Source organism: Delphinus delphis, chromosome 6, assembly GCF_949987515.2.
Source record: "Delphinus delphis chromosome 6, mDelDel1.2, whole genome shotgun sequence".
Lineage (NCBI taxonomy): Eukaryota > Metazoa > Chordata > Mammalia > Artiodactyla > Delphinidae > Delphinus > Delphinus delphis.
The window spans coordinates 103,705,488-103,726,024 of NC_082688.1; the positions used below are offsets into that span (position 1 = coordinate 103,705,488).

The window sequence follows — 20,537 nt, forward strand, 5'->3', positions numbered from 1 at the left end:
CTCCCCTATGAGCACGCCTTTCAAATGCAGCCAACCTTCTACACGCAGAGCTATACCCCCCAACCACCTCCTGTATCAGGCTCTCACAGAGCTCTTCCACTCCAGGCCAATATCCCCCTGTCCTAATCATCCCTAGGGGCAGCCCCTGCGCCCTAGCGCTGGTCAAAAGTATTCCAACTTGCCAATCATAAACCCACTTACCCTGCCTGGCCTGTTCCTTCCCTTGAAAAGCACAATAAGTCTCCCACCCAAGCTTTCCCCTCACGCCCCCTGCCTCCTAAGGACCCTGGTGCTTCCCAAACCCCACCCCACCCCCACCATGGCAGGGTCCTCCTCCTGGAGACTGTGAGTAACAAACTCTTCTCAACAGCAGTCCTCTTCCAGTCTGCTGGCCTCACCACTCTTGGAAAATGATGAAACTTACATTTTTAAACAGACCCATTCTTAGAAGCAAACATTATGCCCAGCAATCTTAGAATGTGAATCAGAAAATTCACATCCAGAGGATGCCACAACTTTGGAAAAAGCCTAATCAGGGAGGTGTCTCCTGGATAACTTTCAAAGGTGGGTAGAGAAGGGACCAAAAATGAGGGAGGAGGTACATGGCCTGGCGCCACAGAAAGGGACAGGATGGCCAGTAGGAAGATCCTGGCAAGAAGGCGGGAGGCAGAGAGGTACCAAGGCAAGTGTGCCTTTGGGAAGAGACAGAAAGAAAACGGGACCGGGGCACGAGACCCGGCAGCATCAGGCAGGGCAGGCTTCAGCCATCCAGCTCCTCCTTGACAGTGATGCGCAGGGGGCAGATGCGCAGCGGCTCGGGGGGCCCGTCCCCCCGCGAGCCGCCCAGGTAGAAGTAGGGCCGTACCTCCCCGAAGCGGGCGTGGAAGGTGTACAGGTGGCAGTGGCGCTCCGCGTCGTAGAAGGACAGCTCACCCTCCTCGCACTCCAACTCCACGCGCAGGCGGCGCGGGATGGCGGGGACCAGGGGCGATGTGGCGGGGTCCGAGGTCACGCAGTGGTCGCCGTCCACGCCCTGTGTGCGGCACACATACCAGAAGCCCGAGCGCGTGTCGTGGTAGCAGCTGTGCGAGTGGCCCTCGGCGCCCGCGTCCTGGCGCATCCGCACCACGCCCACGCGCCAGCTCGGCAGTGCCCCCAGGTCCACCTCCCAGGCATGCGAGCCCTGCGACAAGACGCAGGAGCCCAGCAGGCAGGGTGCCGATGAGAAGCGCTCCGGATTCTCCACCTGGACCCGGTAGCCGTGGTTGGTGACACTGGTGAGGTCGTCTGACACGGACAGCCAGCCAGCCGCAGTGTTGGGATCAAAGCTGAAAGGCACTGGGTGGGCCGTGGGAAGAGAGTGGGTGAAATCAGCAAACCTGACAGCCCGCCCTGCTGTCAGGCCAGCCTGATGCCTCTGGTCCCCCTAAACTGACAGACTGTGTCCCACTGGGCCCAGTGCATGGAGGCGGCTGCCCGGGGCTGAGGGGTGGTGTTATGGGTTGAAATGTGCCCTGCCAGAAAGCTATGTTCAAGTCTTAACCCCCAGTATCTCAGGAGGTGACCTTATTTGAGAATGGGGTTGTTGCAGATATAAGTATTTAAGATGAGATCAGACTGGAGTAGAGAGGGCCTTTAATCCAATATGAATGTTGTCCTTACAAAAGAGGAGAAGAGACATAGACACATAATGGGGAAAAGTCCTGTGATATTGGAGGCACAGGTCAAAGTGCTGCAGCCACCAGCCAAGGTCTGACAGCAAATAGCAAAAGGTAGTAAGCGGCAGAGAAAGATCCTCCCCTACAGGTTTCAGAGGGAGCACGGCCCTGCTGACACCTTGGCTTTGGACTTCAAGCCTCCAGAAGAATAAATTTCTGCCATTTTAAAGCGTCTAGTCTTTGTCCCTTGTTCGGACAGCCACAGGAAGCCAATGAAGGCAGGGATCCTGACCCTGACACGATGCCTGTGACATCTAACAAAAGCACGTAACATGCCCCTGGGTTACTGACATTTCTCCCTGTAAAATCACATTCAGACTGCTACTCCAAAAGTATCAAGAGACTGGGTGGCTTAAACAACAGAACTATATTTCTCACAGTTCTGGAGGCTGGAATTCAGAGACCAAGGGTACCAGCATGCTCAGTTGCTGGTGAGGGCCCTCTTTGGTTTATAGATGGCTACCTTCTTGCTGTGTCCTCACACGGGGGAGGGAGAGAGAGAGAGGAAGACAACTCTCTTGTGTCTCTTCTTAAAAGGGCACTAACCCCATCATAGGGCCCCACCCTCATGACCTCTTCTAACCCTAATCACCTCCCAAAGGCCCTGCTTGCAAATTCCATCACATGGAAGTTAGGGCTTCAACATATGAATTCGGAGGGCGGGGGGACATATAAACATTCAGTCCACAGCACATGATATAGTGACTCATGTGGGCTGGAATCACCTTGGAGAGGCACCCCTGAACTGAGGAACTCTTTCATTATATTATATATACAATACGTTTCGGAATAGAAAGGGAAGTCAGTTGCTCTTTCTGAAGAGGTGGCCAAGAGTCAGGACCCAAAAAGGAAGGGTTCGGCCAGGAGGGGTTTGAGCAGTGGGGCAAGAAGGGGAGTAGGGCACAGGGGCTTGAATGAAAGAGGCTAGAGAAGGGACCAGTGGGGGGAGGAGGAAGAGGGGTGGGAAGCTGGAAGGAGTGAGTCCAGCTGGCTCTCTGCCTTGCATGACCTCCCTGCTCTTACACCCGCCTGGGCCCCTCTCACCAGATTCGACACACACGAGCATCTTCCTCCAGACTCGGTACTGCAGGGAGTCCAGGTACTTGCAAACGTCGATGAGCATACCAGGCTGGACAGGCTCCGGCTCCATCGTGCAGAAGAGGCTGGGAAAGGAAAATTGGGCCTGGTGTGCTGGGCCAGGGCCATGCATCCTGGGACCTAACTGGGTCAGCTGGAAATAGGATCCCTTGCCTCAGGCCTAGACTCCCTGGCCATCTTACTCAATACAAGAGGAGCCAACTGGGCAGCTCACACCCCTTCAGGACTCAGTACTTGAGCCCATCCTGCCCCCACTGGGATGAATATAAATAGGAGGTTCTCAGACATGCATGTGGGCAGAAATCACACGAACACATCAGCTCACAGGGTACATGAATTGGAAGGCAGCTTAAGGGTCCTCTAGTCCCACATTTTGAAGGTGTCACTGGCCTTTGCTTCAACACCTCCAGTGACAGGGAACTCACTACTGCCCAAAGCACTTTCTTCCATCTTTGTACAGCTCTGACGGGGACACAGTTCTTCCATATTCATCCCTGTGAACTCTACAACCATCAACACAAACCAGCATGTCCTGAGGCTCTCAGAGGTAGGGGGCCGGCCCCCAGAGAACTACAGTCCCCGCGCACGATGGCACTCTCTCCCCACACAGGGAATGGTCACGTTGCACACTCAGGAAAACAACACTGCACCAGCGCAAATCAGAAGTGGGTGCCTTGAAAGAGGGCTCTCCACCTGGTCAGTCCCCCTGCTCCCTCTGTATTGCACCCAGCCAGCCTCATTACATGCCTGGCCCTGGAGCCATGGGAGTTTGCACCCCTGGTATTTCTGCTGACTCCTCCCCTCCCCTCTACCAGCCTTGTCAACTTACCGGCGTTTTCGGCTCTTGTGTTTCTGAAAAAGAAAAAAACAGAGACACAGAGACACAGAGAAAACATGAGTTTCTGACCTCAAAAGGAGCCATACATCCCATGTTCATGGATCAGAAGACTTAATATTGTTAAGATGGCAATACCCCCCCCCCAAACTGATCTACAGATTCAATGCAATTCCTAGCAAAATAACAGCTGGCTTCTTTGCAGAAACTGATAAGCTGATACTAAAATTGATATGAAATTCAAGGGACTCAGAAGAGCCAAAACAATCTTGGAAAAGGACAAAGTTGGTGGCTCACACTTTCTGGTTTCAAAACTTATTAAAAGTTACTACTCGGCCATAAAAAAAGAATAAAATTTTGGCATTTGCAATAACAATATCATGCTAAGTGAAATAAGTCAGGGATAGACAAATACTGTATGTTACTACTTATGTGTGGAATATAAAAAAAAATTAAACAAACGAATATAATAAAACAGACTCACAGATATAGAGAACAAGCTAGTGGTTATCAGTAGGGAAGGGGAAGAGGGGAGGGGCAAGATAAGGAGAGGGGATGAAGAGACACAAACTCCTATGTACAAAATAAATAGGCTACAAGGATATATTTACAGCACAGGGAATATAGCCGATATTTTCTAATAACTTTAAATGGAATATAAATCTATAAAAATTTTGAATCACTATGCTGAACACCTGAAACTAATATAATATTGTAAATCAACTATACCTCAATTAAAAAAAAACCTCATTAAAAGCAACACTAAACAAGATGGTGTGGTACTAACATAAGGACATATAGATCAATGGACACTGAAAGTCTAGAAATAAACTCTCGTATTTACTGTCGGCTGGTTATCAACAAGGGTGCCAAGACCATTCAATGAGAAAAGAAAGGTCTTTAACAAATGGTGCTGGGACAATTGGGTATCCACATGCAAAAGGCTGGATTCCCACCTTGTACCATATACAAAAATTAACTCCAAATGGATCAGACTTAAATGTAGAGACAAGACTATAAAACTCATGACTTTGGATCAGGCTATGGTTTCTTAGATATGACACCAAAAGCGCAAACAGCAAAAGAAAACAGATAAATAGGACTTCAGCAAAATGGAAAACTTTTGTGCTTCAAAGGATGTCATCAAGAAAGTGAAAAGATAACCTACAGAATGGAAACTTTCCATAAATCTAGAGAAGTGGCGCATAAAAAATAATTTAAAAAGTACTCTATTGTATCAAGAAGGAGTCAAGAGAGAAGAAACAAAAAATGAGAGAGGAAGAATAAGTGCAAGAGAGGAAGGGAGAGGGAGGAGGAGGGAAGGAGAGAGGCAGAGAGGAGTGGAGAGGCCCTCAAGGTCTTGATTAAAAGCTCCTACGAAAAAAAAAAAGCTCCTACGCCTCCTGACACAAGCCAAGCACCTCATCTGGAAGCTCCTCCAACCTGGGGTCCGGAAGCTACGGGAAGGCTGGGTCGGCCAGGGCCGCTGGCCTCAGGCTCCCCGCTGGCCCCTGAACGTCTGGTCCCTGTCACTGACTCTGGACGTTGAGCTCCTCACCATGAGAAAGGAAACGTCATCCTCCTTCATCTCCATCTGCAGACGCTCAATCTCATGGGCCAGGGCCTCCGTGTCTTCCGCCAGCCGCTTCATCTTCTCCTCGGCCAGAAGCTGCTTCTGCCTGGCCTCCTCGGCCATGGCATCCAGGATGGCCTGCTCCTCCACTCTCAAGAACTCTCGAAGCTTGTCAAACTCCTGCCGGATTCGCCCTTCCAGCCAAGAAGCCTCCACCTGCAGCAGAGGGCGGAAGGGGGCCTCAGCCACCACATCTGGCTCCCAGATGTTTAGCAAAGGAACTCCATTTTTCAGGAGAAATCACATGCAAAACCTCGAAAGACAAAATATACATGCAGCTTTCTTAGCACGAATTTATAAGTTTAAAATAAGTCAAACAGCCTAATGAGGTTGTTTTGATACATGAAAAATAAAATCAAATCACTGCTTATAGATGACAACTGTAGTCCTATAAATTCCTCAGCAATACTCTGTACCTGTATAGGTTGTGCAATAGTGAGGGAAGCCCTGAATCACAGACGTGACCTGTTGCAAACAGCAAAGATTTTAAAAAATTATTTGCCTTCCCGGGAGTTCCCTGGATGTCCAGTGGTTAAGACTCCGCACTTCCACTGCAGGGGGCAGGGGTTCAATCCCTGGTCAGGAACTAAGATCCTGCATGCAGCACTGCATGGCCAAAATAAGTAAATAAATAAAATAAAATCCAATGTCTAATCGTTTAAAACAAATTATTTGCCTTCCAATATTAGGACCTCAAATTTGATAGAGAGGCTTACCAACAAAATAGTAGGAAGTTTTTATTTTAAAACGGAATCATTAATAATACGCACACTCCTAATCATAACTACGGAAAGCATTTAAAATAACAGTTAAAACAAAACCATAAATATACTCAAAGAAAAAGCAGAGACCTATTTCTCATCTTGGAATGAGAAAGACCTTTCTTATCATGATATGAAATTGAGAAGCCTCAAAGAAAGAATGAGATAATTGGATACATGTAAAAATAAGAAGTTTTACATGGCAAGAGACTAAATACATAAGTACAATTCCATGACAAATTCTGGAAAAACAACTCGAATTGTGTTCTTATGAACGCGCAAGGAGAAAAGACAAACATTCCAAGAAAAAGAATGTGAACTTCACAGAAGAAATGCAAATGGCTGTTATACTTGTGAAAGGATGTACACACTTATTAATAAACAAAGAAATGCATATGAGGAGAGATGGCGCTGTTGAAATATCAGGTAAAAAGACTGATAACGCATAGAGGGAAAGAGTGAAATCCGGGATGATTCTTATCACACCAGAAGATAAAAAACAGAGTAGACAGGAAACACCAGCCAGTGTAAATTCAGCTCCAGCCACTCCCATGCTGGCAGTGGCAGCCCCTCAATAAAGAGGGAAACACAAAACTTTCATTTTTCATCCACCTGGACTGACTGGCTTTAGAGGAAAAGCATTAATGAAGCTGGAATCCTGGACTTTTCACACCTGACCTCCTGAGAATTCCACAGTGCCTGGGATGGACAGACAGCAGCTGTCACTTGGACACATGGACACTCCCTAGGTGTCCCCACCGCATCTTGCACCAGGCCAGCCAGGCACACGGCACAGGCCGAGCTTGGGAGGAGATGAAGCTGAGGGGCAGACGGAGGCTGGATGAGGCCCTTGGATGGTGAGGAGTCTGGACTGTGCCACGGGTGCCATGGAAACCACTGGACAGTTTTAAGCAGAGGAGTGACACAATCGATCTATCTTTAGAAAAGATCAGCCCACTCCAGGGAGTGTGGACTGCAGGACAAGAGTGGAAGTACGGGGCCCGGGTAGGAGGCCAGGGAAAAAACAATGGGGACCTGGACCAGGATGGTGGCAGCGCAGCATGACTGTCAACGGACGGATGCATTCTGGAGACCATGGACGTGGGGAGTGAGAATGAGGGTGCCGCTGGCTTGAGCGGCCGGGCAAGCGGTGCAGCGTGGCACGTGCTGCCAGCCTGAAACCACAGGGCAGGTGGTGCAGGGGGCTGTTGAAGCTGCTCCATGGCTGCTGGCATGGTGCCTAAAGAGGCCACGCAGCCACAACCGGCATCCGAGGGCAAGGCTGTGCGAGGCCATCAGGGCTGGCAAAGGCCGACCCTGTGGGCAGCAGCATGGCCAGGGCCGGCCCACCTGCACCTCTCCCCGCAGCAACCCCGGGTGTCCCCGTCGCCCCGTTCAGCCCCAGCGTCACTCACCTGATTGTGCTTGGCGATGGCCTCGTAGGAGCGCCGCATGGCCCAGAAGGCCTTGGCTTTCTCCCGCAGCGCGTGTTCCATGTTCCTGCACTTGGCCTGCCGTGAGGGGCGAGAAGGAGGCAAGGATGCAGGTTAGGGTGGAGGCCGGGCAGGGATGCAGCACGCCACATCACAGCGGGAGTTGCACATCACCGTGGGTACCACTCGACCACATTTACTGAACCCGGTCCGGCCACGTGCTGTGGGACACAGCTGGAAAAGCACAGCCCTGACATTGAACTGGATGGGGTACAGCATAAAGGGCCTCAGATAGCCTCTAACCCAGCCCCTTCGTTTATACCTGATACAGATGGAGAGACAGGGTGAGGAGGTAAAGGGACCTGTTCCCTCCCACACTGGTCACGGGACAGCACAGAAGCCATCCCGCTTGGCCTAAAGCTGGTGAAGGCTGGGCCATGAACCCGAGCTGTGGGCCCGACGGTAAAGACAATGTACTCACAGGCTCCCTTGGTGATTTTCTGAACTGGACTGGTCTGCAGTCACGAAAGAATAGGCCTGATAGTGGGGATGACCCAGTTCTTCCCACAGGGCCTTATCTAAACTGCAGTCTTCCCTTGGTATCCATAGTGGATTGGTTCCAGGATCCCCACGGATACTGAAATCCAAGGATGTTCAAGTCCCTTATATAAAAATGGTGTCGTATTTGTATAAAATGCTATGTAAGTAGTTGTAAGTACAATGTAAATGCTATGTAAATAGTTGCCAGAGTGGCAAATTCAAGTTGTGTTTTTTGGAACTTTCTGGATTTCCCCCCCCCCGAATATCTTTGATCTCCCATTGGTTGAATCCACAGGTGTGGAACCTGTAACTACAGAGGGGCTACTGTACACGTCTCCCCGCATCCCTGCCTTATCCTGATATTCTAGTAGTGCTTGGATCGTGTGAAAGACTTTAATCAGCAGATTCAAATACTTCTTGCTTAGTTTTTGTTTTATAAATTTAACCTCTGCTCTAATCTCCCTGGGCTCCTAGAGGAACCACTGCTGGTTTTAGGTTGGATTCTGACCTTTTGTATCCCAGGCCTAGCATTTTCTCTCCATCTTTATCCTTTTCCCTCTACATTCTGAAAAAGCCTCACAAGTTTTCTCTTTGGAAAAATAACAATTCTAACAACATTAATTATAAATGACTACCATTTATTGAGCATTTACTATGTGCCAGGGACTTTGCTAATTACTTTACACATTACGTCACTTAATCATCACATTATTCCTATTAGTAATTTTATCAGCCCGCTTTTACCGATGAAAAAACTGAAGCACAGAAAGGGGAAGTGACTAGCCCAAGGGCACACGGCTAGTTCATGGCAGAGCAAGGATGAGAACCTAAACAGTGGTGGCAGGCAGCCTCTAAGATCGTTCCCAGTGATCCCTCCCTCTTGTGAGATAAGAAAGTTTGTTGTTTTAAGATGCCAAATTTGAGGCTAATTTGTTATGAGTGATAAATACAGATTTGTCCTCGAAAGCCTCATCCCCACCTGGGCCTGATGTAGATGGCGAGATTCTGGACTTCAAGTTGATGCTGTAATGGGACAAGATGCTTGGGAATCTTGGGAGGGGGTGAACATACTCTGCATGTGGGAGGGACATCCATCATTGGAGCCAGAGCACAGATTGAAGGAGACAGCCTCTAAAATGGCCCCAATGATCCCACCTCCCTGTACTCATGCCCTGGTGGAATCCCCTCCCTGTGGGCTGGATCTAGTGACTTGCTTCTAACCAACAGAATATGGCAAAAGTGATGGGACATGAACTGAGGTGACAAAAAGTCTGCACACACCCCTTTCTTGCCCTCCCGTGCTTGCTCCCTTGCATGGAAGTGATCCACCCTCTGGAGCAGCCCATGGGGCTAGGAACTGAGGGTATCCAGCCAACAGCCGCAAGGACCTGAATCCTGCCACCAACCACACAAGTGAGCCTGAGTGGGGATCCTGGCTTTCTTGGGCGTTCAGATGAGATTGTAGCCCCGACCAACACTGCAGCATCATGAGACCCTGAGGCAGAAACAACCAGTCAGGTCATGCCAGATTCCTGACCTACAGAAACCATGACATAATAGACATTTTTGTTTTAAGCCACTATGATTGGGGTAATTTGTTACACAGCACTAGATAACTAGCCCATCTGTCCTGCTCCACAGTCCATTCTTTTAACCACTCTTCTACAGAAAATAAACAATGATTTCTTTTTCTGCAGCTTTTGTTTTCTATTCATTCTAGTCATGTTTATGTTCTTCTTGACAATATTTAACAGATTTTTTAAAAATACTGTTTTCCGTAGTATATCACCTCTAAGGTGTGTCTCGTCAACAGCAAAATAACATTAGCATCCCACAAAACCACTGAAATATCATCCCAATGTGTTATTTTGTGGGACGAGATGTATTGTTGCAAAGTTATGTAATAGGGTCCCCAAAGAATATTCCACGATTTGCCAAAGAAGTGTGAATAACAGGAGTGAAGCAAGTCACATTACCCAGGGGCATGCTGGCCCCAAACAACACGGCCCAACCTTCTGCCCTTCAACCTTCAGTCCGGGATTTACGGGGTAATGAAGATGGGAAGGGGGTGACAGTCCCTTGTCCTTCCCAAACTTTTCAATCACTTGGAGAGTCTTGCTTTAATTCAGCAAATCCCAACCCTAAATAAAATGTGCCCTTCTCTGAGATGCTAGCTGGTGAGATGCACCAATGCTTATATTACCACCAGCAAGCAGTTATTACTGAGCATGTACTATGCACAAGGCACTAAATTAGGTACTTTATAAACATCATTCTATTGAATTCTTACATTTCTGCAAGGTACGCACTATATTGCTAATATATAGAAGAGAAAAGAAGGCCCAGGAAAGTTAAGTACATTGCCAAAATTACAGTTAGCAGCAGAACCACGATCTGTCTGCAGAACTGACCAAGAATAAAGGCCACAGTCTTAACCACAAGACTACCCACCCTATTTCATTCAGGGAGCTACTACTATGTTGTCTAGTTGTCTTTTGTGTTTCCAAATGTGTCATCTTATTTCCAAATCTGTTGACATCAAACATGTCAATTTCTTTAGTTCTGGAGAATAAAAGCTTATAGTTCTGGCCATACTTTGCCCAATTCCTTAAACAACCTAGCATGTGAATGAAATTTTCCTCCCATAAATGTCAAATTAAACAACGCATCTTTAAAACTTATGGAAAATCAAAACCTGGAAATGACCCAAATGTCCATCAGCAAGAGATGGGTGAGTAAATTATGGTATATTCATGCAATGGAAAGCTACTTAGCAGTAAAAAAAGGAGCAAACTACTGATACCCATAACATAGGTGAACCAAAAGGTATATGTATATACTATTCTGGAGGAGAGTACACAGTATCATTCCATTTACGTGCAGTTGAAGATCAGGCAACACTAATCCAAGGTGATAAATCAGAAAGTGGTTGCCTCTTGGTGGAAGACTGACTGGGAAGAAGGAGGGACCCTCCAGGGTGATGGAGATGTCCTCTACTTCGTTTGCAGTGGTAGGTATAGGGTGTGTGTAATAGAACTCATCCAACTGAACATTTAAGATCTATGCATCTAACTGTATATAAGTTATACCTCAAATTTTTAAAAGCCTATAAAATGAAAACTTGAGAAGTTTTAACTTTTTCTTATAAATTACCAAGAGCTTAATGAGAGGAAATTCCTTCCTTTTCACTCCAATTTTTTTTTTTTTTTTGGCCCTGCTGTGTAGCTTGGGGGATCTTAGTTCCCCTACCAAGGATGGAACCCTGACCCACAGCAGTGAAAGTGAAAGCACCGAGTCCTAACCCCTGGACTGCCAGGGAATTAATTCCCTTTTCTCTCCAATTTAATGAGTTACTTTGTACCCTTCAATCTCCTTTGTTGTTGTCACCAATTTATTTTCTTTGCATAAGACATAAACGTGCTATCTCTTAAATAATTATAAACTGAACACCCCTGTAACCACCACCCAGGACATGTCCCTTCTGAACCTTAATCCCTTTTTTCTGTCAGAGGAAACTCCTAATTTCTATGGTACTTCCTTTCTTTTCTTTAGAGTTATATCCGCTATGTATGATCCCTAACCTAAATAATACACTTTAGTTTTGCCTGGTTTTGAGCTTTATATTAATGGAATAAAACTACATATATTCTTTTGTGTCTTGCTTCCTCTACGTAACATAAAGTTTGTAGGATTCAAATACATAATTGTATGTAAGTTTACCCGTTCATCGTTGCATTGTAATTTATTTTATGAATACACCACAATCAGGTATCCATTCTGTTGTCAATGGATAGCTGGGTCATTTACAACTTCGAGTCATACAAATAGGATGAACATTCTTGTATAGGTCTCCTAGGGCACAGGTACACTGGTTCTTCTACAAAATATTTCCTGGGGGTAGAATTGCTGGGCCACTGGTACGTGTATCTTCAACTTTCGTAGATAAATGCTAAACGTTTTTCCAAAGCAGGTGTACCAATTTATGCCACATGAGCAATGTGAATGAAAAACGTTTATTAACCATTTGGATCTTTATTTTTAAATACCTGTTATTAAAATCTTTGACCCTTTTTCTATTGAGTTGCCTGCCGTTTTCCTACTGGCATGTAAGAATTTATTATAAATACACAGTGTATGTCTTTTATGGTTTAAATGCATAACTAGTATCTCCTATTGTACCACTTATATTTCTTAATTTCAGTGTGATCCAATGTATCAGTGTTTTCCTCTGGAATTAGTGCTCGTTGGTTTTAAGAAATACCTCCCTCCTCTGAGGTCATAAAGATAATCTCCTATATTATTTAAAGTTATAGCTTTCCTTCCTTTCACATTTGGGTCTAATGTGGATACCTGAAGTTTATTTTGTGAATGGTGTGACCCAGTAGCTTGTTTGCTCCAAAAGCATTATTTAAGAATAAACTGGAAACTAATACAACATTGTAAATCAACTATATTTCAATAAATTTTTTTTTTTAATTTAAAAAAGAATACTACCATCCCCCTACTGGTCTGAAGGCCACCTCTGTCATACACCACACACAGATCTGTTTCTAGGTTCCCCAGTCTGTTTCCCTGGCCATCTGTTTATCCTTGCGCCAGTACCACGATCTTAACTTCTACAGCTACAATATAAACTGACATCTAATAAATATTTCCTAAGAATGCTTTGGCAATTCTTGGCCCTTTGAGCTTGCATGTGAATTTTAAAATCAGCTTGTCAAAATCCACAAAACAATCATGTTGGGATTTTGATTGGGATAGAATTGACTCTACAGATCAGTTTGAGAATAACTGACATCTTTAAATACTGTCTTCTAATCTATGAATATGGTGTATCTTCCCACTTAGTCTTCTTTGATGTCCCTCAACAAAGTTTTCTATTTTTCCCTGCCAGAGTTCTGCACACTTCTCGTTACATTTATTCCCAGATATCTGATTTTTTTAAAATACTATTGTAAATGGTTTTTAAATTTTTCTATTTGCTACTGATATAAATACAACTGTTAATCTTTATTTTACAAACCAGCGTTCTGTCTAAACTCATTTACATATTTATAATTTATCTATAGCACCTTTTTATTTTCTATGCCACAGAAATTTCTATGCAGATTCAATCATATTATCTGCATATAATGCCAGTGTTGTTTCCCTCTTTCCAAACCTTATGCCTTTATTCCTGACTTTATTTGCTAGGCTCTCCAATACAAACTTGGATAAAATTGGTCATAACAGGCATTCCTGCCTTCTTCTTGTTCTCAGTAAGAAAACTCTAAGTGTTTCACCATTAAATATATTTGCTATAAGTTTTTTGGTATTCTTAAGCAGTTTAATAAAGTTCCTTCTATTCCTAGTTTGCTAATTTTTTTTCAATCACAAAAGGATACTGAATTTAAGCAAATGCAATTTTTGCATTTAATGACTTCATCATATTTAAGTGGCCCAGAATTGGATTTTGTTTTTTTATCCAGTCAGACAGCTTTTGTCATTTAACTGGAGTACTTAACATAATTACCAATATAATTGCATTTAAGTCCACCTTCTCGTTCTGTGCTATCTGTCCTGCTTGCTCGATACGTCTTTTTCTTCTCTTCCTTGTCTTTTTTTAGACTGTAGACTTTTTATTCCACTTTTTTCCCCTATATACATTTAGTGGTTAACCTATGAAATACTACAGGGAGAAAGTGCGATTTCAAATGAATCTAAACAATACACTTTTCATGTTTGCTTCTGATATTCTGATTTTAACACTAAACACACTTGGATCACAATGGGACCCACCATTCAGGGACCCGCATGTAGTCCAAGGAGTGCCTGAAATGACAGAGACTAGTGGGGGCTCTGGTGCTGGTCAGGACCAATAAGGGTCATCACTGCCCTGCGTGGAGCTAAGTGGCCCATGACACATCTGGAACATCACCCAGGGCCCAAGCCCAGCAAGAGCTCTGATTTTGGCTTCAATTATAACATTCAAGATGACTTAAATTATAAATACACACAAAATAGGAAGGTTTTATTTACACTAAAGGATTCAGAATGTGATTATATAGTCTACAAGGTGTTTTTAAAAATTACAATTTGATACCTTAAGCAGCAAATTTCAACTGCATCTTTAATATCCTAAGGATTTTACAATATTGTTTTACCCAAAATATCCATTAACACAGGTGCTGTGTGATATAAAAGAAAAGGGGAAGGGTGCCAGTCAGAGAATATTATTTCCTGTCACAGCACCCTTTCAAGTACTTATCAAAGTGCTAGAGCTATGTGTGCAGCCAGGGTTGTCCAGCACAAGCCAGGTTCTCTGTCCTCTGAGGCCCTACATATACTGCTGCTTCTCACCGATTCCCACCTGCTTCACCCAACTATCCCAACGTGGCCTTGAAAACTAAGCTCAGGCCCTCTTCATTTCCTCCAGAAAGCCACCTTGGCCTCCCCAGTAGAGTTTAGTTGCCTCTCTGTGGACACCTCTGCCACTGAACTTCCTATTCAGCATCACCACTTCACTTTCCTGTAAAGGCTGCAAGCTTCCTGGGGGCAGGTCCTCTTGCCTGGTCCTCTCACCGAGCGCAGTAGCGCTCCATCAACTGCAGACGGAATGAAGGCTTGCTCTGAAAAGGTAGAGACTGTTTCAACCACTGCACATCTCCAGGTCTCAGCACAAACTAGATGCTCAACTAACCACTTGCCCAGTTGACAAATACACTCGGTGTTGACGTTCTCTCCACTACACCCCATGGCCTCCTGGATCGAGAGCTCGGAGGCCTGATCTGTACCTTGTCCTTTTCACTGACCACTGGTGAGAACTTTGGCAAAAGCTCTTTCTCGGGCAGTCAGGCTCCAACCCTGAAAGATAAAGGCAAGAAAGTGCCCATGGTCTCTCAAATGCCACCATAAAAATGAAGAAGGCAGTTTTCTCTGTACATGCTCACCTAGCCCATCACCAGGATTTTCTGGCATCTGTCTCCAGGTAGTGTCATTTTTCCTATGTATTTCAAACATTTGTTTTTCAGGCAGATTGAAATAGCAGCTAAGAGCTCTGGCCCTTGGCCACCCAGGTTCAAATCCCAGCTCCTCCACTTAGTAGCGGGTGATCTTCAGCACGTTCCTTAACTTCTCGGCGCCTCAGTTTCCTCATCCGGATAGGAGGGATGAGAACACTACCTAGCTCAGAGGATGGCTGTGAGGATCCACGTTCAGTACTTATAAGAGTGCACCAGGCACGTGTTAGCTCGTTACTACTGAGTGTCACTTGGTCCCAGGTAACTTAACTCTCCTCCTGGTTTATTTTCCAGGTTTCTTAAATGGACTGCAGAGATGCATCTGGGACAACTTGATCTCATTCAGATGCCCTTCTTCTCCAACTCCAATCCAGGCTCCCATTCTTCCTTTCCCCTTGGTGGTCAGTCCTCCTTAAGAAGCAGATGTCTACCATGGCAACTAGAGCTAGGCCCCCTAACTCAGGAGCCTCAATGGGCGGTGCTCAGTAAGACCCCATCCTGCCCCTGGTCACAGGCCTTGCCAGGAGGCAATTAAACATCCTCCAGTACAACTTGGATCTGGGAAGGCCTGGCCCATAAGGAGAGATCCAGGATGAGGCGGAACAGCTGGGAAAAGGGGAAAGGATTGGAAGGGGGAAGACTTCAGAGGTGCCTGGAATAAACCTCGATTAGGCTTGGCTAGACTGATTCTAAGAAGGTAACCCCAGAAGGGGAAGAGGCTGGGTCTGGGGCAGGAAGAAGCTGGAGGGCAGAGAATGGCCGTCATATCAGTCCGGTGAGATGGAGAAGAAAGGGGTCTAGACAAGGAAGTTCTGAGGCCTGGGACCTGGTGGAGGTTCAGGGCTGGTTTGCTCTGAAGATGCAAGCCGGGCCAAACGTCAGACTGGGAGTCAGGAGACCTGCGTTCTAATGCTAGAGGTACCGCTTTCACTGCCTCTGACTGACCATTGGTGTGATTAGTATTCGATCATGCCCACCTGACTCCAAGAAGGCAGGGGCTTGAACCACCCTGTCCTTTCATGCACACACTGTGCCTGGCACAGAGCAGGCACTCACTCCACACCTGTCGGCCCACTGATGATGGTTCTCATCCACACAAGCCTCTAAGGACCCACAACACAGAGGCGGCTGCCCTCACGGCTCCGGAACAGAGGGCCAGCAGGGACCAGAGAAGCTTCTATCGAAGTCCATGACCAGGGCTTCCCTGGTGGCGCAGTGGTTGAGAGTCCGCCTGCCAATGCAGGGGATGCGGGTTCGTGCCCCGGTCTGGGAGGATCCCACATGCCGCGGAGCGGCTGCGCCCGTGAGCTGTGGCCGCTGAGCCTGGGCGTCCGGAGCCTGTGCTCCGCAACGGGAGAGGCCACAACAGTGAGAGGCCCGTGTACCGCAAAAAAAAAAAAAAAAAAAAAAAGTCCATGACCAGAGTAAGAGCAGAGCAAGGCCCCAGGTGAACTGTACAGTAAATGTTCTAACTCTGGACAAGTTGCTTAACCTCTGTGAGACTCAGTGTCATTGCCTGTAAAATGGGGAGAACAGTACCCACTTGTAGCAAGTTGAATAGCAGCCCCTCCAAAGATGTCTACATCCTAATCCCCAGAACCTGGGAACGTGTTACCTTACACGGCAAAAGGGATTCCGTAGATGTGATTAAAATATGGATTTTAAGATGGGGAGATTATCCTGGATTGTCTGCGGGGGCCCCCTGTAATCACAAGGGTCCTTACGATAGGGTGGCAGGGGGGTAGAGAAGACGATGGGACAACAGAAGCAGAAGTTGGAATGATGCACTTCAGAGATGAAGGAAGGGGCCTCCAAAAGCTGGACAAGGTAATGAAATAAATCCTCTCCTAGCCTCCAAAGGGCATGGAGCCAACACCTGGATGTCGGGACTTCTGACCTCCAGAGCCGTAAGCTAATAAATCTGTGCTGTGTTAAACCACAAAGTATGAGGCAGTTTATTACAACAGCGAGAGGAAACTAATACACAACCTCATGGGGTTTTTGTGAGGATTAACTGTGTTGACAAGTAAACACTTAAGAGCACAGGGTACCTAGTTTAGTGGTCAAAAAGTGTTGGCTGGTATGATTATTTTTGCTGGAGTCCCTCATACGGTTGCCAAAGTAATCTTTCGAATGTACACATCTCATCGCAAAGCCCCTGTGGGACAGCTTTCAGGGCTCCCCATCAGCCCCTTCTCACCTGTCCAGCCTTCCCACACTGTCCCCACCACCACCGCCTATCCACTCATGCAGAACGATAACTTGTCTATTTGCTGGCTGACGTCCCCACACTACAGTGCGAGCTCCATGGGGCAGGGGCTCTGGCTTACTGACTTCTGCAGCCTCAGCACCCAGGATAGGTCCTGGCGCACAGCTGTCTAACGCATGAGTGATGCCACCCAGCAGCAGGCTGAGCACACTCCTCAGATCTTTCCGGACAGGACTCCTCACCCCCTCAGACATAGCCCTGAGTGCCCACTGGTCTGTCAGCATCATTCCTCTGTTTAAAACCCTCCAACTGCTCCCTACAGCCTTTAGAACAAAGGCCAAGACTGGGGCCTCCTGGCTCCTTCTGCAACTCCACCCTCATTCTCTCAGTGTCTGGATAGTCACTGCTTCTGGACCTTTACACATGCTGCTGCCTCTGCCTGAAATACCCTCCCTGACCCCCCTTCACCTGGCTAACACTTCCTAACCCCTCAGTCTCTGCTTGAAGCTCCTTGAAGGTACGAATTACTGTTTAGCTCGTGTCCTGCAGTATCCCCAGGGCCTAGCAGTACGAGGCATCTGCTGAATAAACAGAAAGATGTCATTAGACCATATGCACTTTGGGGCACCTGGCTCACTGGTCTTGAATCCTGGCTTAGCTCAGCCCTGGGTTCTGCCTTAGTGCTCTTGGCCTTGACCCCTGCCCATCTTCCTGATCTATACTTCTGGCGGTCCCACGGTGATTCGTCATGACTCGATCCATGGTGGCCCCCTACCTCAACCCCAGCCCCCAGAATGCCCAGCACTTACTTCAGCTATCCCAAATCAGGACCTGGCACTTCTACCAAGGGAAATGAAGGAGAAAAAGCACTGCTGTGGACCACTGTGACAGCAGTTACAGGCTTATCCCATTGCCGAGCTAGTGTAGGGTTCAAACAAGCATATTGATGACATTCCCCTTCACTTGAACTTTGTCAAAATGTGTATGGAACTGTCAACTTTTGATATTTCTTAAGAAAGGCATTAAAGCAAACAAACTAAAACAGTGTCTGGAGACAGGCATTCTTATAGTGCCTCCTTTTCAGTACACTCAGCTTCAGACTAGCAGAGCTGGGTTCTCCAAACTGTGGGTCTGACCTATGTATTAGTAGGTTTTAGTTGGTGATGAAATAAATTAATATTTTACACCCTGTGCAGTTTTTAAAATAAAACGACAGAAAATACCTGAGTACAATAGACATTTTCACAGAACTTTTGTTTCAGCTGATACAGACACCATACATGCATGTGGCAGTTCTGGGTCTCAATGGAAAAAACATGTCTTACCATGTGCTAGCTGAGGTCAAAAAATCTGAAAACCCCTGAGATGGCTACTCCTTATTTCCTGATCATTCTTCCTTCCTCTGCCAAAAACTTCTCCATGTTAGTTTGCCCTAAAGTTGTTCCTTACCTTATTTATAGCCACTGGAACTCTAGGGGGATGCTGAGAGAGTGATCCAGAAGGGACCAGGTGGCCAGGGCCAGGGCCAGAGGCCTCCCCACAGCTACACAATACAGGGATCCAGCCCGGGAAGGAGGGGAAAGATGTGGGGAGATCTAAAAGGCTCCACATCTTTGGCCAGGTCTTGGGGTCCTGCACCTCCACCTTGAGTGTGCCAAGTTCCAGGGTTGTGGGCTTACCCACACCTGTGCTTCTAAAAGTGGCATGGGCCACACACCTGTGGTAGAAAGGGTGCACGGCCTCAGCCCTTCAGAGGTGGTGGGGCAGGGGAGCTGTCTTGAGAACATCCTGTAACCCCAGTTCTCACACTTCCTGTTGACATTCTCTCTCCTTCCATCTCAGGCCCCTGGGCCGGCCTTGATGAAGAAGGCAGCCTCTGTATGTTACCAGCGGCAGGGAGTGGGGGTCCCGAGGAGGCACCAGCAAGCTGGCAGGGGGAAGAGGGGCGGGACCGGGCACACCAGCTCTGGCAGGCTGGAGTGCAGGAGCAGCGGGGTCAGGGTGCTGGGTTCCAGTCCACGTGCGCACTCAGCCACCTCCAGCACGCGGCCGCGCTTACCCGAAAGTCGTGGGCAGTGTCCTTCACCGGCTGCACGCGGTGCCCCTGGTGCCGGGGGTCGGTCTGGCACGAGCAGCACAGCAGCTCCTTGTCGTCGAGACAGAAGAGGTTGAACTGGCCGCGGTGCAGGCGGCAGAGGCGCGGAGAGCGGTGGCCGGTCCAGCGCGCGCCCTCGGCCTCCTCGCGCAGCAGCTTCTCCACGAGGTTATTGAGGGTGTGGTTGGTGCGCAGGTCGGCGGGGGCCGCGCGGTCCTTGCACACCGGGCAGGTGGGTGCCACCTGCACCTCCCAGCAGCGGGTCACGCACCCGCGGCAGAAGTTGTGGCCGCAGCGCAGAGTCACGGCGTCACGGAAGGGGTCGTAGCAGACGGCGCAGAGCAGCTCCTCCTTGAAGGAGCGGGAAGGCCCGGGGGACAAGGCGGGCCCCGCTTCCATTGCCCCGGATCCCGGATCCCGCGCCCGCAACTTTCGCTCCAGCCCCTCCCATCCGCCGCGCGGCTCCCGCGACCCTGCGGAGGCCGGCGGTCAGCCCCTTCCACTCGGAGCACTGAGCGACAGCGGTGCCGGCCAATCGCGCTGGGCGCGCTCGGGAGGCTCCGCCCAAGTTCCGGTCGGCTCGGGAAACCCCGGAAGAGCGAGGTGGGCCCCGTATGCTCCGCAATCCCGGTCAGTCCTAGGCGAGCAAGTTTAGCCGGGAAAAAACACCCCAGCAGTGTTCTAGGGCTTCCGTGTCACTGCAACCTACTTCCGATTTCAAATGGGAAATGAAGTCTAGGAGCCTCTTCCTTAAGTGGTCCCCGGAAATCTCAGGCCCGTGAGGTGGGAGAAGCCAGAGCTCCTTACTTCGTGGTTCCGAAGTGAAGTCTGATCTTAACGGCGTCGTTAGCTTTTTCACCGCTTAAGAGTTTGCAGTGCCCTTTCAAAGATCTGTGCCCGCTCTTGCATTAGTTGCTTACTTATTTTGGGCAGTCTTGTGCCTGCCCCCTGGGGTAAGGCGGGAACAAATGAGAGAAAGGGGCAGTGGAAGACCTCTGAGAAGATCCGATTCTTGTCCCGTGGTTGAATAGGCGGGCAAGTCACCATCTTTCCAGAATCTATTTCCTCGTGAGTGAAACAGAGATTAAGGACGTCTGCAAAGTTAGCTGTGGGAACTGAAATCCAGGCTAAATTCCTGCCAGGTACAGCAGGCCTGAGTCTCTCCAACCTGCGTCACGTTGATCACTTTACAACGTTCAGATGTGGGATTCCTTTCC

At 47.8% G+C, this 20,537-nt stretch overlaps 1 protein-coding gene across 1 annotated transcript; it reads right to left on the reverse strand.

The window, feature by feature from the left end:
• Positions 1 to 357: 357 nt before the first annotated feature.
• Positions 358 to 19,762, reverse strand: TRIM35 (tripartite motif containing 35). Its single transcript, XM_060013600.1, has 6 exons — positions 19,285 to 19,762; positions 7,461 to 7,556; positions 5,210 to 5,440; positions 3,646 to 3,668; positions 2,763 to 2,881; positions 358 to 1,338 (listed from the first exon to the last, which is right to left on the reverse strand). Exons 1-6 carry the CDS (start codon positions 19,717 to 19,719, stop codon positions 761 to 763), a joined length of 1,482 nt encoding a protein of 493 aa, XP_059869583.1. The 5' UTR covers positions 19,720 to 19,762; the 3' UTR covers positions 358 to 760.
• Positions 19,763 to 20,537: the final 775 nt, after the last annotated feature.